Source organism: Anguilla anguilla, chromosome 7 (assembly GCF_013347855.1).
Source record: "Anguilla anguilla isolate fAngAng1 chromosome 7, fAngAng1.pri, whole genome shotgun sequence".
Lineage (NCBI taxonomy): Eukaryota > Metazoa > Chordata > Actinopteri > Anguilliformes > Anguillidae > Anguilla > Anguilla anguilla.
In genome coordinates, this window is record NC_049207.1 from 6,894,607 (window position 1) to 6,911,335 (window position 16,729).

General features: G+C 45.0%; 2 protein-coding genes across 6 annotated transcripts in view; both read right to left on the minus strand.

Moving 5' to 3' along the window:
- Nucleotides 1–807: 807 nt before the first annotated feature.
- Nucleotides 808–7,031, minus strand: echdc3 (enoyl CoA hydratase domain containing 3). The gene is made up of 5 exons (XM_035425438.1): nt 6,747–7,031; nt 5,986–6,107; nt 4,560–4,657; nt 2,515–2,715; nt 808–2,126 (listed from the first exon to the last, which is right to left on the minus strand). Exons 1-5 carry the CDS (start codon nt 6,914–6,916, stop codon nt 1,794–1,796), a joined length of 924 nt encoding a protein of 307 aa, XP_035281329.1. The 5' UTR covers nt 6,917–7,031; the 3' UTR covers nt 808–1,793.
- A 2,151-nt stretch (nt 7,032–9,182) lies between these two features.
- Nucleotides 9,183–16,729, minus strand: part of usp6nl (USP6 N-terminal like) — a 69,908-nt gene continuing 62,361 nt past the window's right edge. For 4 of the 5 annotated variants that reach the window (XM_035425436.1, XM_035425433.1, XM_035425434.1 and 1 more), the window contains 5 exons: nt 16,394–16,488; nt 16,009–16,074; nt 15,680–15,779; nt 15,287–15,439; nt 9,183–11,332 (listed from right to left, as the gene is read on the minus strand). In XM_035425436.1, the coding sequence (XP_035281327.1) occupies nt 9,660–11,332; nt 15,287–15,439; nt 15,680–15,779; nt 16,009–16,074; nt 16,394–16,488 (2,087 nt within the window). In that variant the 3' untranslated portion in view covers nt 9,183–9,659. The remainder of the gene's footprint in view (nt 11,333–15,286; nt 15,440–15,679; nt 15,780–16,008; nt 16,075–16,393; nt 16,489–16,729) is intronic. The other variant, XM_035425437.1, reaches the window with a different exon arrangement.

A 16,729-nucleotide genomic window follows, 5' to 3' on the forward strand; every position in this document is an offset into this window, starting at 1 on the left:
GCCAACAACCTTCCGCTTGCGTTTGCGCACACTCAACCTGCGACGATCCTGATCTGGTGGCTGGGGAATATTCATTCACATAGTTTATTTGGTAGGGACAACGCAAGTTAACATAGTACCACTTCAACTCGTTACAAACAAGTTGATGTAGCTGATGTACCGCATACAGAGATTATAGCTATTGCCAGTTTCCAACTCGTGTCCCTAAAGGGGTTCGTTATACATTCACCATTTTGAATTAAACATTGACTGGACCCTTCATTCTCATGGCTCCACCATGACATCCCACTGTTAATCCTACATCACATTCCGGGAACCTGTGACCCCTGTTATGCACTGACTCGGTAATGAAGGCCAACAGAGCTACGCGCAGATCCAGCTTAAGATGGACTTGCTCTGAAACTTAGTGAAACCGAAATATAACTTATGGGGATGTTTGCGCTCTAATTATCTGGAGAAAGGCTCCCCCTTGTGACTAGTTAGTAGCATTATTCGAGCCTGTTTCTGCATCATCAAAGGAAACAGTAAAGTATAATCCCTAGGTGTTCTCTCCAGGCTATAGTGTTAAATCCCACTAGTGGAAAAAAATATGGATCCAAAATCAAAGCCTTAGATTTGTCCTAACCCTTTCCCATGGTCCTAAACACAACTCTGATATTGCCCAAACCCCAACACTTACCATGTTCCTAACCCAAACCCTAATTTGAAACCTAAAACTTAACTCAAGCCTCTCTTAAATATCAGATTTTTCCATTTAAATTATTGAAAAACAACTCAAATCAATTCAATAATAAAAACACAAAGTAATATGTTTGTAGTCATTTATTTTGTAAAAAGTGTTTCAATAGACAAAAATCCAAATATATAAGGCTATAGTGTTAAATCACACCAGAGAAAAAATTAGGATCATCCAAAATCAAAGACTAAGCCTTGTCCTAACCCTTTCCCATGCTCCTAAACACAACACTAATATTGCCCCATCCTTAACATGTACCATGTTCAAATCAACTCCTTGATCCTCAACTTTTTGTCCTTTGTGAACTCATATTAACATTTTAGATATTTCTGACATAACCCAATGACTTGGTTTTAGTCTGCTCTAACTTCTCAAGATCTGTCATGCTACTCGGTGCTGAGCTGTGGTGCTCATCCTTTGTAGGACTGTCTAAAATGGCGGCCTCATCATTCATACTGGCTGGCTTCTTTTTAATGGAATATTTGGCTAATAAAATAGTGGGTATTACTCAACCAAATCAGTTGCTCAACACCAGAGAAAACACGAGAAACTAATAATTGCATTCTCATTTATTTTTATAGATTCACCTTCACCCTACTCAAAGAACTCCCACACAAAAAAATTGTTGATGCCAAACACACTATTCCACATAGCATGTGAAGCATAACTCAGCTCATGAAACACATTCCTCTCCCCTGAGACCAATTTCATTAGCAATAGCACATTTTCATAAAAAATGCATTACAGATTAGTAATTTCACTCAAAGATTCATGAGGTGCATACCAGCATGGAGACACAGCCTCTGGGAAATAAGACCTACCATCGGGGGAGAGCCAAAGGCCTGGATGGGCTTACTCTGGGCTAACACTTACTCATGAGTAATTAATGGGTTGTTTTAAAACGCTCTTAATACGCCTTTAAGGTAGCAGACACCCAGAGGACTGGAATTACACATCTTCCATCACTACTGCCCACCCAGAGCAAATATTGACCCCTGGGGTACAGAGACGAGACACAGTCCTCCGCCCTCCCCACCACCCCATTCAGAAAAATAAGTCACTCGTGTGCCTTTTCCGTACTGTTTGTCCACACGGGCTTCCGTTTCTCCAGGAAGGCCCGGATGCCCTCCTGCCCGTCCCTCAGCGCCAGGTTGTCCACCATGACCCCGGAGGCGGTGGAGTAGGCCGCGTCCCGGCCCTGGGCCATCTGCCGGTAGAACGTGGCCTTGCCCAGGGCCACCACCGGGCGGCTCGACTCGCACACCCGCCGGGCGATGGCCATGGTCTCCGCCTCCAGACGCTCCTCCGGGACCACCCTGCTGACCAGCCCGTGCAGCAGGGCATCGTGGGCCGAGATGGGGGCTCCCGTCAAGAGCATCTCCATGGCAACCTTCGGAAGAGAAGAACTGGCGCTACTTACTGGGGTCTGCGTTCTTAGGAAAAAAGCAAACAAGAAAAATCTACGTATATGATAAAAACATAATTGATATTAGAAAGCAATACACAAACATTCATTTCAAATATAAAAATTGTGTTATTTTGGTCATTTAAGATTCCTCACAATTCCACTAACCAACCGCTTGTTGGTGAGGTTTACCATTATATACACTCTACTATTGTGGCGCCATAATTTTAATGGGAACATTTAACATTTTCTTGCATCATTATAGATCAGTGTGTTGTGCGGTGCACTTGAGCACTCATATATAACCTATTTTTTGTTTTACAGAAGCCCTTCAGTCAGAGCAGACAGGACTACAGCGGGGAACTTCGGTGACCTTCCTGGGGACGGCTCGGCCAATGGCCACGGCCGGTGTGGAGCAGAAGAGCCCCACGTTGACGCCCGGGGTGGCAAAGGTGGATTTCTCCGTCGCCACGGCGATATCGCAGCTGGCAACGAGCTGGCACCCTGCGGCCGTGGCGACACCGTTGACCTTGGCGATCACAGGAACCGGAATGTCTTGTATCAGGGTCATGACCTTAGATAACGCAAAACAAAGGCAAACAATGCAGACATAGCCTTTTCTCCATTCGCCCTCAGCATGAATAATTATATACACTTTAAAAAATGACAAACTGAATACAATTACTCTTCTGTCTCCAGAGAGTAGCTGAATTATTCATGCTTCGTTGATACCTCGCGCTGAGCACTCCTCCTCCTCTCAGGCTCCATGGAAAAACCTTTATTGACAGTGATTATTCAACATTAAAGGCTGTGAACACTTCAGCAGAGTGCTTAGGGACAATGGTTGCCTGGGATACGGGTGATGCTGCAGCAGAGACAGTCTGCGTCAATTAATCTGCTAAACGGACCAACTTTGTGTTGGTTTAACTAGATGGGTTTTTTCAAAATGATGTATTTTTTTAGAAGTTTAATTTACAATTAGTTATAATCATCGCATGAAAAACAACAGGAAGATGAATTTCCCAGGAGTCCATTTTCACACCAGACAGAATCAAAGCTGGCAGTTATCTGCCTGTGATGAAGGGCTAGCCTCTCTGATCATAAAAACAACCAATCGCAAAAAATAATATATTACTAATTGAAAAAGTGCCACAAAAAAGGAAATGCTTCTCTCACAGATTGCCCAAAACATGACATAATATTTAGTAAAGACAATAGCAGAAGACTAAAATAAACTCTGTGAGAATGACAAGTCAACTTCTCAACAAACAATCCAAGCCAAGGCCAGGCCAGGTTCTTTCACTTGGAATGAGAGACTTTTTAATCCACATTTTACTAAAGATGGCAAAACACGAACATTTCGACTCATCTCAAGCGAAAGGCCTTGATAAGTGTTTATGTGCTTCTTGCCATGGGCTTTACCCAAAATTTAATTTAATGAACTCAAGCCGACTTCCTTCCTTCCTTTCCCCCCCCACACCTTATTTATTTTCGAGCAGTTTGGAGAAATCCCAGGCTGAAAATTATAATGAGAAATTTGCTCAGTAAATTTGACAGCTTTATGCTCACTCTCCTACTTTTCCCCATCTTTTAGTGGCTGCACAACTGTTCATAATTTTTATGATCCGTGCTTTCAGCTTCCACGTTTAATCTGAATTTCACTCAGTGAGTTTCAAGAATGTAAACAGGATGTAGCACGACAGAAAATACTTTCCTTATCTCTCTCAGGTTGGGTTGGCCTCATTAAAATTCTCTCAAAAATTCCAGCATCTTTCAAAGCATGGCAATATTCACAATAAAATGTTTAACTTTGCGAAAAGCTTTTCATTATTTATGTGAGGAGTTAAAGGCCTTTGAAATTTTTTTAATGAGACACAAACTGCCAGAACAAATATTACCTCAAACTTGTATTATTGCAGGGAAAGTTGCACCATTTTTACAAGGGGGGAAGCTTATGAGGAGGTTTGCTGAGGTGAGATATGCCAGAGTCCTTCTGTCAGTTTTAACTTGTTTCTATAATTATCTTCACGATAACAGGCAAACTCAATCTGAATTGTACAGCTGCACACTAATTCCTGATTTGCTGTCCATCCGATGCCAAACTTTAGATTGCAGAGCACAGAATATACATGCTCCAGTGACCTCATAGCTCAGGATCAGGTTTTCACATACAGTAAGGAATAAGAATGGAATTGGGGATATTATAGATGTCAACCTATTTCTCAGGAAATTCCTTCCCAAAAAAAGCCTCAGTCCTTTCATGGTTCACAAATCACACACTTCACCCGGGAAAAAAATACCCGGGTGTAAAAACTGTGAACTCGAGTGCCAGCCTTGACTGCAGTTCTGTTTCAACAGTGCCTACGCAGGGGCCTGAATCTCAGGGGGGACAGGTGAGGGTTTGGAGAAGAGCCTCACCTCAGAGCACACCTGGAACACCTGGCTGTGGTGCTCTCTCCCCTGGGCAGACGTCAGCTCCTTCAGGTCATGGCCCGACGAGAACACTGGGCCCTCAGCTAAGACAAAACAAAATTAAACCTTCAAAGCTGGCCTGAAGTTCATAACCAGGTCAAACGGTGACCTGCCTGAAAAAGGGATACACGCTGGCCTCCACCCATTGTTAAGTGCTTCAGCAGTACTGTTTAGAGCGGCAGTTACCAGCTCTTTCCTCAACGCGAGCTCCTCGTCCCAAACAGGATGTGTCAAGGGCTGCAGTGAAAACAAATTCTGTTCACAAACCTGTTTTTCCACAGAAACTGTAGAACAAATAGAGAATAATTTGAAAAAGTAATGGGGCTGCTGGCTGGCTATTCCAGGACTATTCCAGTGTGTGGATGGTCTGATAATGGGTAAGGAACTGGTCTTGCAACCTAAAGGTCACTGCCGTTGTACCCTTGAGCAAGGTACTTAACCTACAATGTAACCTGCAATGTAAATGATACGTAGAGTGTCGTGTAATTCACTCTGGACAAGAGCATTTCCTAAATGCCTGTAATGTAATATTTGGCCACAACTCTGCTTAGGGAGGGGGAACTCAGTGGTCCAGAGTGACCCTGTCTCACCAGCAATCCCCAGTGCCCAGAGTCAGCTGGCACAAGCTGCACAGGAAGCTTCTTCCTCCCACTCATGTCTGTGCAAGCTCAACCTGTAGCTAATACTGTGGTGTGAGAAAGAGCAGCGGTGGAATAAACACGTTTCAGAGAGCACATTAGCGACTGCGTTCTCCTGAACTGATAGTGAGGATTACAGCAATACGATGGTGAATAGGACTAAATATAAATACATACACAAAACATAAATATTACTCACCATAGCTCTCAGCATTCATTTACACATAAATTTAAACATACTCTGCTTGAACTCTCTTGCAATTGCAATACTGTTAAACATTATTATGTACTCTTTCCCTCACACGTCCCCTGGTGGTGGAATGGGCCACCTGCAACCATCATAATCACTCAAAATACTATATGAAACACAACCCATACAACACATGGCTCCAACTGACAACTTGCCAGTGCTTGAACCTGAAAATATACTATGTTTAGCATGTGATCATCCCAAAACCCAAAGTGGAGTTTGATATTGCTTTTATAGATCATTATTCCTAAAATGGTGATTTAAGACAGATGCATTACTTGCAACATTTTCTTGTTGTTTTTGTTTGTGTATCTTGTTACAACTGCATTGTAACATTGTACACTGTAAGTGGGTAGGAGTGTCCAGAAATTAGTCACTGAATAAAATGTACAGAATATTCCTATTCTAAATTACTTCAAGATTACAACCCAGCATAATTGGGAGTAGCCTGATATGTTGAGATGAAATGGTAGAAACTCCATACCTGATATAATTATGACCCTGAGGTCATCACTGTCAATGTCAGCCAAGATGTCTGACCGCAGGGATGTAAGCATAGACAAGGATAATGCATTCCTCTTCTTGGGATTGTTCAAAACTATATTCCTAGTAACAGAAAATATGTCACCGTTACTGGGCAAGAGCGTCAGCATGCAGTGATCAATAATTAAACTTGAAACGGTAAAAAACTAGTATTCCATTATACATCGGTGTTCAGACCAAATATTGAGTGAAAACATTTATTGGCAAATTGCAGTCGTGATCCCTTGATCAATACTGTAGCCTACCTAGTTAACCTTTTCAATAAGTGAACTGCTTCTTGTCTATGGACATGAGACGGGATTCACACTAGTGAAACCAGACAAATCAAACAAAGACCACTGCTGAGATTAGATAAACCTAACCATAATTAAATTATTTATTCGAACCGGTTTCGTGTCCACGAAATAATAAACACTGGTCATCAAGACTGAAACCAATAGGAGGGCTCAGGTGTGGGGCGTAGCCTACCTTCCGCTGTAAACTGCAAGCTAGCTGCTCAGCTTCCTGATTGGCTACAGTAAATGTTGCTAGCTATCGCTAAAGTGCTATCAAAATAATATAGTTACACTGACATGCAAATGCTATTCCATCACTCTTCACTTTATTTAAACTCAATACGAGCTTGAGATACTTTTGGAAAAACTTTCACCTCCAACAATCGTTACGGAAAACTAGCGAACTAACTAGCCAAACGTTAGCTACCTTATTCCATTTTGTTGGTGTCTAACAGTCAGTTGAGTTTCAGACCGCGTGCATAGCGATCGCGCACCCGCAAGAAGACTTGAATATGGCAGCGTCCACCTGCTCAGTAAAACAGTTCCCCTAAAACGGGAAAAAGAGCCGGCCGCGGCGGCAAATCCGTAGACAGCCATTTCTGCACAGGGACCTTGCAAAAATGACGAACGATAGAGGGGAAGGTAGGCACAGAATTTAACCAATGCTTTATTCTCGACAGCGCCCCGTTTGTTGGCTGAACGAGGCAAGTTCACTCGAAAGGACAGTTTACTCCACTAGGCGGCAGAAATTCCAAAGGGAACTCATGGAGAAATCAATGTTTTACCTTGGTATAATAGATTACAAGCGTTAAAAAGAAGCGGTGAACAGAAAATTCAACTCAACCCGGTGTTTACTGAAAATTAATTTGGTTTATTTCGTCTCTTATTCACATTAAAATCTATGAAGTATTCCATATTTGTAAGACCATGGAAATGTCATTGGGTTTCATAGTCAAATGACAGGTGTATCACATACTACGTAATACCATACTGAAAAATATCGTCCTGATCCGTAGCCTATATATTAAAACGAGATTATAAATCCTACATTTATATACATTTAAATCATATACAATTAATTCAATATTTATTATTACCATTGATTTTAGAAAGTCATTTTGGAATCCATCTACACAGCTTGGCATTTCTGCTTGGACCGGTTCAGAATGTACCAGCCTATACTGAAATGACTGGACTACAATTACAAAAAAAAAAAGACAAAATGCATTCAATAAACACAATATATATAAAGACTTTTTTTATTGATTAGGCAACAGTATTCACTTAGTAATATGGTGGAAAATAAAGTTTTTTTTGGGGGGGGGGGGGGGACATTACCGTAACAGGATTTCAGCGTGAGCGTGAAATAATCCTTGTGATCAAGGAGTAAGACAGCAAGGAGGTGGGAGGTAAAGTTAAAAAAAACATGACAGTGGAGTTAATTCCTTGCCATTAGAAACAACCTCTTCATTTCTGAAGGATTGCATTTCTCTAAGCACTGAGAACACATTTGAACTTAAAAAAAAAATTGAAACCTTGACATCATCACCCTTCAAAATACTCAGTTCAGTGTAGTGCTCATGTTACAGTGTAGACTAATACAGAGAGTGAGAGCCTGAGGCTGAGGATCAGATTAATAAATTAAGGATAACATGCATGTGAGCAGTATTGAGCCGTTACAGGCAAATGGCTCATCTGGCCACACTGATCACTACACATTGCAATGCAATGTTCGGTTCAGAAATAAGGATTATTGTTTGAGTGTGTGTGTGGCTATTCTGTTTTTTTTCTTTCAAAATCAAGTTTACAAATAAGCAAGACTGACACTGCAAAGCAAAATATTCTGCACGGTTACTTAAATTTGCATTTAAAAAATGATTTCAAAATAAAGCATGACAGCAAGTACAAACCACTCCAAATGACATAATGAAAATATAGTGTATTAAATAGATATACAGTCTGTGGTCTTTTTTCTCCATTAGAGAACACGCACAGCTTGTTCCCCAGCTAACAAGCGACCTTCTGACACCTTTGATGTTTCCGCAGCAACGTGGTGACGTAGAGTCAGCACCCGACCAGCTGCACTTGCACAGCGAATGCCGTTTGCACCTTCAGCCATGACAGATGCATGCGTTGGGAAAAAGAGCTGTCTTGTGAATTCAGAATTTTCCCACCAAAGCTCTGAAAGGGAAAAGTAATGAAAAGGCAAATTTTCTACCAATTTGATCTGAGGAATGAATGAGTGGTTCTACAATGCAATACAAAAACAACACTCTCACTGTTAATCTGAGTCAGTGCGCAATGCCGTCCATTCGCATCTTACGTGACCAAACCGAAATATGATCTGGAATGATTGTGGATCTACCGATTTATATGCGATTTGTGATGGAATAAATAAAAGACTAAAAAAAAGCATACAAAAGCGTTACGTACTGTAGTGTGCCACAAATAGTGCTTGATATACAGTCTTTAAAATACACGTTCCACATTATAAATCTCACCTGAGAACCATATGAAAGGCTACTCTGTATCTACCATTTTCTTTAATTGAGCACCACACTGTAGTAGATACTGTTAATGTGCTGTTAATGACTGTTTAACTGTCAAACATGACAAAGACTGAATTTACCATAATATTAGAATTATTAGATGTAAATGGAACTCAAATTCCCAGAATGCTCTTGAAGACATGTTCCGCAAGCAACAGAAATGTATTGGCTGATGTCAGCAATGCAAGACAAATTAAGCAAAATATTCCTTTGAGGGAAATCAATACATTTTATGTGATAAGATTAGAGGCATCTGTCTATTTTTGGTCACTGAAAGAAGGAAAATACTTTCAGCTCTGGCAAGTTTTGTCATATTCTCATCAGATAGAGCTTTATTTCCTCTCATGGAAAAATACGATATTCACAACTATATAAAAGAAATTGACCTTCTAAAGTAGATATTTGGAAGTAACCCAGTAAAAAAAATATAAAGATTTTAAAATAAAGTTACTATATTTTTGACACTTGGGGAAATAAAGAACTCCAGATCAGTATATTGAGGAATCATAAACAGCTCTGTATATTAACTAAACCTTTACTGTACATTTTGTTCTACACTATAAGCAATAAACATCTGGCGTTAATTTTTAAACAACAAAAAAAAAAACTCTAAAGTACTTAAAAGAATAGGATTCATAAAACCCCAGAAGCTGGTGTGCTCAGTCACATAATTATGACTTAAGCTCAGTATGTCACATAAAAACAACAACAAAAAAAAACAGTTGAGAGAAAAGTGAGAGTAGTAGCAACTTTCCCCACTTTTGTTACCATGCAGGTGACCCTGCAGCAGTTCAATGTCTCTCTCGCACACTCACAGCAGCATAGACTCTTGCATGGCAAACGCTTCTGGTGCGTGCCTGTAGTGTGGTCCTCCGAACACTGGGGGGAGCTGCTGCTGCCTCGGCGGGGGCTGCTGCTGCTCCTGATACTGTGTCCTGTAATGGCGCAGGCCGTCGGGAACCGGCGGGTAGCGGAACTCGTTCACGGGCGACATCTGCGCCTTGTGGAAGCTGGGCGATCGGGGCACGCCACTGGAGGACTGGGGTGAATCGCTTTCGTGGCTCCACTGCCGCCCCCCTCCCGGCCCGCCGCCCCCCCCGTGTCCCTCGGGGTGGTAGGGCGGGGGCGGGGGCTGGTCCACCCTCCTCCACCCCTCCTGCCCGTAGTCCGAGGGTGCGAACGCCGGCACGCCGATCAGCCTGGTGGGCTGCCTCAGGAAGCTGCCGGGGGCGGAGCCGGAGCTGTCGAACTGCGCGCTGGGCTCGGCGGGCGCCACGGTGATGCGGGCGGTCGCCGCGGCGCTGGGCGGCGGCGGCCGGCGGTAGGTGGCGTAGGAGTTCACGGGGCCCTTTTCGGGGGAGAGGCTGGTGGGGGCCCTCAGCGCGGTGCCGTAGTGGCGCTCGTCCGGCCGGAGGTCCACCGGAACGCCGCCGTACGCCGCGTGGAAGGGCGGGCCCGCGCGGGGCCTCCCGGGGGAGACCTGCAGGGGCGGGCCGAGGGGCGGGCCGAGGGGGGGCCTGAGCGGGGGCCCCAGGTACGGGGGGTTGGAGTAGCTGGGCGAGGGTCTCCCCATGGGACGCGGGTCCGGGCTGCCCACCTGCAGCGTGTGTTTGGGGGCCCGGGGCCCGGTCCCGATCTCGGCGCCGCCGGGCGCTCGGTTGGGGCTGCTCTGTTTGGGCGCCGGAGGCCCGAAGTGTCCCCGCGGGGACGGCTGCTCCAGCTCCGGCGCGTCGGCGCAGTCCTGCTCCAGCCCGGGCACGTTGTCGTACTGCGACGCGTTGGAGCCGCGGTTGGCGTCGGCCACGAAGCCGCCTCGGGAGCGGGGCCGGCGGTGGGGCAGCGGGCCGTCCTCCGGGCCGGACGGGGGCGGCGAGCCGCCCTGGATGAACACCAGGCCCCGCCCCGCGGCGGTCCTGGCGGCCTCCAGCCTGGTCTCCGACGGCTTCACCCAGCGCGGCGTGAAGTCCTTGCGGCCGCCGGACGCCGCGTTGGAGTTGTGGTTGGCCGTGGCATGGTTGGCCGCCCTGGGCTCGTCCTGAGCGGCGGAGTTTGGCGCTACGCCGGGCCCCGGGGACGAGGTCGCCGCGGGCGGCGGCTTCCGAGGCTCCGCCTCCCCGGAGCTCCCCCGCGAACGGGCCTCCCTCTTCTCGGCCTTGTGCTGCCGCACCAGCTTCTCCAGCGAGTTCCTCCGGGCCCGGCTGCTGGGCCGGCTCCCCTCCTGGGGACGCTCCGGACCGGAGCTGGGCCGACCCCCCCCCCTCCTGGGGCGGCTCCGGACCGACGCTGGCCCGCACCTCCTCCTGGGGGCGCTCCGGACCGGCGCTGGGCGTTAGCGGCGTCTCCGCCGGCTTGGCGTTGTGGCTCTGCCCGTTCACCATGTGGTTGGCGGTGGTGGGGGCGGTGGTGGTGGCAGGCTCGGGTGGGAGCTGACCCAGGGGCTTCTTGGGCAACTCATCCTCTTTACCTGGTGAGGCCAAAACCAAAATGGACGTTACACTTCAGTGACCGTAAACCATTCAAGTGGGGGAAAAAGAAAAACAACTTTTAAGGCAAACAAATACAGAATGTGCACAACATCATGCAATACTGCAGCCTGAAAATAAAGAAAGAAAGAAAGAAAGGCAATTACAGAAAGGAAAACACACCGTCTTACATCCAACTACTCAAACCACGGAAAAAAAATGCTTGAATATATTATCCGCAGGAGCGATTGTTTGCACATCCCTGAATGTCCAATTACCAGCTGCCCCTCATCCAGCATGTTGTTTGTCTATGTGACTCAAGTGCAGAATGTGTAAACATACAGTAGAAGTGAGAGGATTCTGCTCAATAAAAAACCAGTCAGTGAGCAGCGACTGCATCAAACAAAACAAAAAAATACACCACACAATGAATAAGCACACGCAACTTATAAAAACACGCTGCATATTATATACATCCCCATTGTGAAGCAAAATTCCAGAAAGAAATTGAAAAACACCAATTCAAAAAAAAAAAGAAAAAAAGCACACCATTTTTATATTTTCCAACCAGCACGAGAGATCACGAAAAACACTTAGGACATGAGACACGAAGATATACAAAATGACAATGACGATGATGATGATGATGAAGACAACAACTCCAAATGTCCAGGAAAACAACAGCTGTGAGGGACAGACCTACCACAGACACCGCAGGCCATCGCAGGGGAGCGAGCGAACGCAATTGGACAAACAAGAACTGCGGTGCGTCGCTTGACAGAAAAATACAACCCCAAGAGAGGACCCACAGACCTGCTCCTGTTGAACACTTGTGTTTTTCTTTTTGAAAGAAAAGACTTGATCTAACTGGTTTCCAACAGGCACTTAAGGTTACACATGAACTTTATAATAATCGATAAGGCACAACCTCACAGTAACGCCGGTGTTGGTGGCCATTGTTAGACTGTCACTGAAGTTCCCCTGTACAGGGGGAAATGGTTGTGGTGTGTAAAGCATTATTATAAACTGTTTCATGACTCATGAAAATATGCTAACAGAGCAAACCAAGAAAACGGTCTGAAATCCTGGGCAGGGGATACCCGACAGCTCTAGAAGTGGTGAAATAATGTAATGACTGATACTTCAATGCTTTTTTGATGCTTCTATAATTCCCACTTGACGTCCACACCCCGGAGGGGTAAGCAGAAATGTTTCCTCAATTAATTTTTTTTACATCCTCCCTAAATCTATTTTAATAATGACATTCGCACTTCAAGGAAAATCCATATCCTAACCGAGACTCAAGCTCATCTCTTGAACCCTTAATTAAAGAAATATGATGCAATTGCTGTGTCCGAATGCTCCGGTCCCTTCGGGCTTTCAGACATTCTAAGCTTCCAAAGTACGAGCTGCGAAGACAATTTCCCTTCCGTTTCGTCTGCGAAGCCCTGTGCCCGTCACTTGCGTTGCGCTCGGAAGGTGCTGGAGAGAACGCCGCAGCGACAGCCAGGCAGCGTAGCACCTCTTCAGGCCGGGGTGACTACGCAGCCACGAGGCTAAAAAAAAAACGCTCTCTCAATTTTTAATGAGCTCCCGGGGTGGAGCTGAAGTCGAGGCCTTCGGTGAAACGCTCTTATGTGAGAGCAGCCATCTGCTGCATTTCAAACACATGCAAAAAAAACAAAAAAAAAGAACCTCATTTTCCAAAGTCTCTGTCTCATTTGGGTTCTGATGTAAGCCGAGTTTAGTTTCTGTTTTTTTTAAGTAAGGGAGGGGGTGTGTGTGTGGAGGGGGGGGGGGTGGACTGGACTGGATTGGACTGGACACCATGCCATTTTGGGGTGATGTGAATGGGTGGAGCCATCACAAAGGATAGACGGGCACCGTCAGCTGGCACGCTGCCCGCTCGGACCATCGCCATGGCGACGCAGCGCGCCCACCGTGCGCCGCTGCAAACGCCACGCCCGATGTTTCGAGGGGCCAGCGTGCGTTAGCCAGGCTGGAAACCCCGGGAGGGAGCGGTCTGTCTGTCAGTCAGACAGACAGACGAAGGGAGGGAGGGACGGACGGACGGACGGACGGACACACGGATGAGGACACAGGGTACACCGCTCAGGCTTGCCCACCGCTTGCTGTTGTAGGAGGGAATGTGTCCCCCACTCACACCCAGTGATTTGTAGGCTGGACGAGAGTGTCGGAGGAAGAGGGGAGAAACGGAGATAGAGCAAGAAGATTAATCACAAAAAAGACCCTTCTCAACAACAGGACCTTGGTCCAAAGTAGGGGTGCAACGGTAATAGACTCAAGGTATGACAACAAAAGAAATATTTTCACAAATGCCAACGTGTCTTTTGTATTGACCATTTTCTTATATATCTTTTTTAGAGCAATCATTAAAATGAGCACCTCAGTCAGTTTATTTCATATTTATTTGCCTGGCTTTATACTGCATTTATTTATTGAACAAAAACAAGTTACTGGGTATTTAATATTTTAAACCATTTAATACACTTTCTAAAGAATAACAACTGTAAAGAGTGGAAGAGATTAAGGTATCTTGCACCTGACTACCATGCAGGCTACAATTGTCTATGGCAGATTATTACTTTTAATGAACAAAAACAAAAATAATTTGGACTCAAGTAATTTGGGATATTACATTGTCCTTGAAACACTTCAAAAGGATTAAAAGGACAAATTTAATTACTTGGTTGAATCCTTCATTAAGCATTTGTGTCAATGCACATGCCCCTTACACAGTCTGCAATCCTCACACTGGCTTATAACGACAGTGACTATGCAAGCAAGCTAATTACCACTGTGGTACAAAAAAATAACATGTACGTATTTAAAACACTTATTTATAAACACACATTTATGCTAACCATTGTAAAAGTTTCAAATGTGCCATCGCCTGGCAGTGTACCTCACGTGAAAGGTTCTGCAATATGCTTTATGACGTGGCTATGCTATACGAGCATGACTTGAGGGATGATGGGACCGCGGAGCTGGTGAGATAGGTTTGAAGTATTGCCTCTTTTGGCCATTCTTTCTGAATTGCCCACAGATCAGGACCTTGTCCTGTACCACGGTCCCATCTCTCTTGTTAAAGTCAAAGAAACCACGGGACTATCGAATTGACCCGTTTACTGTGGGGCCCGGAGACGGACTCCTTGTAAATTTTTACCAATGGCCCGAATGGCTGTTGGATTCATAGCTTTCAAACGCGTGTATTGGAAGAAAAGGTCAGGCGTCCTTCATCTGAAGTGAACTGTCAAGTACGCTTGTGGAGTATCAACAAATCAAAGTACCATAGCTACATATCATGAGCTGGGAACATTCATAATGGGCATACAGTGTAGAGTCTTGCTCCTTTGTCTTGCAGTTTTGTATTAGGTGCCATATTTCTCTCAGACTTGTGAGAAAACTTGATTGTGTGACGTGATCATGCATCATGATATGCTGTTTGACTTTTGTAACACGGCATGGTCATACCGATATATCAGTCCACCACTAGTCCAAACCTTGTGCAAGTATGACATCCAAGTGTAGTGTTAGTGAGCTAAACTCTGCATTCAATGGGCATTCAAAGACCAAAACCGTGTGTTATTCGTACCAAGAGATTCAAACATTGAGTGTGTTTAGTCTTAGACATCCACACGGACTGTGGTCTGAGACCTAAACCATGCATGGGAACTCAGTGGAAGTAAAAGCACAAAAATGTGCTCTTACTCAGATTAATGTCCACTGAAATATTTGATCTATGGATTCAAGTGGCTCCCATGACCTCTTGTCAGAAAAATGAGTGAAACTTACTAAGCGGAGCGTGACACGGATGAACTCTCGGGGGGCTGGAAGGCCCCATGAAGAATCGAATGAGGATAATATGAAGTTTCTTAAGCGGATTATCTACTCTAAAGCAGGAAGCGTCCATTCAGGCAGAGGTGGGGATTTACCTGGCGCGGGCAGCTCCAGTTTTGAGCGTCGGAGTTCCGACATGGAATTCTGCAGCTGTTCGATCACAAAGTCGTCGTCGAAGAAGAAGTCCTTGGCCAAGCTGACCTGCAGGAAATCCACAAGGTCTTCCATGGACAGCTTCAGCAGGTGCTCTGTACAGAAACAGTACTCGGATGAGAGAAGGACACAGGTACAGAATCTTCCATAGGGTCTGAAGATGGTGTCAGGCCTCTTATAGGATGGTGTTGAATCTTGTACAGGGTTTAAGAGACAGCTTTGGATCTTTTATGGAGTCTGAGTAGTGTGTTTAATGGGGTTTGAGGAAAAGGTAAAACACTGTAGTTTATGGAGCATAATATTTCATGGGGACTGAGGATAATGTAGTATCTTACTTTTGTGGAGTTTGAGGACAGTGTAAGACATAGCAGTAAGGACTCTCTCTCCCTCAAGGATGTAGATGTCCCATATCCTGAGAGTCAAGGTGAAAGGCGTCTACGCAGAATCAAAAAAAAATCACAGCTATTACCATTATCATTTTATAACACATCGTACTGGGCTGGAATTGCCCAGTAAAGACTGACAGTGTTTTCCACGGTTTCGTATGCAAATGTTCACCTCGCGACAGTTGCTTGTATTTAATTTCATAACCGAAGATAAATATGAAAGAGTAACAATAACCATATAAAATGTAAAGGGAAAAGCAGAGAGAAGAGTGACCTACTCTATCAAGAAAGCACTGGAAGAACCACTTCATGGTGTACAGGCTGGTGAAGACTTCCTGGCTGTCCTGGGAAACAAGATTCAAATGACAGGATAACACAGAGTTTCCATGACGATATTCAAGAGAAAATGGCCACACAGTCAAAGAGCACTTGCAATCAGACTCAAAGACACTTAAATCAGACTTGCTTGTGATTGTCTTGACGACACCACTGACAGTTTAGAATTATCACTGATTTAATTATTTATTGATTATAATGAATTATGACTACAAACACATTTTCTAAGACTGATTAGTGTAGTCTCTCTGATGACCACTGAAGTTCTAAGCAGCCTTTCTGAAGTCTGTCACAGAGAAAGTCACCACAGCTCTTCAAAGCTCTCACCAGATGTTGCTTGAGTTTGGGCATCATCTTCTTCAGAATGCGGTCGTGGTGCTCCTGAAACCTCATCAGCTTGGGGAAACCAGGAACAAAGAAACCTGGGCACGAGGGGGTCAAAGGGCAAAGGTGAATATATGAAATCACAAATACTGAATGGCCTGCTTGTGCCTCAGAATGAGCAGCAAGGCTACACTAGTCATGTTTACGGTTAACAATGTGGCTGAACCTTTGTGCGTCAGGTCCCAAAGCAGGTCCCAAGCAATTTCTGAACGGGCTCCACACGGTGTTGGGTGCACTCTAGACATCAGGCAAACCTAGAGAACCCTAGATAGGCTGACT

Excerpts from the sequence above, each read along its gene's own strand:
- echdc3 (XM_035425438.1), bottom strand. The coding sequence starts at position 6,916 with ATGGCTGTCTACGGATTTGCCGCCGCGGCCGGCTCTTTTTCCCGTTTT. Across the intron at positions 6,108-6,746 it reads CACCAACAAAATGGAATAAG|GAATATAGTTTTGAACAATC; the intron begins GTAGCTAACGTT and ends TTCTGTTACTAG. Across the intron at positions 2,127-2,514 it reads GCCGAGCCGTCCCCAGGAAG|GTTGCCATGGAGATGCTCTT; the intron begins GTCACCGAAGTT and ends TCTCTTCCGAAG.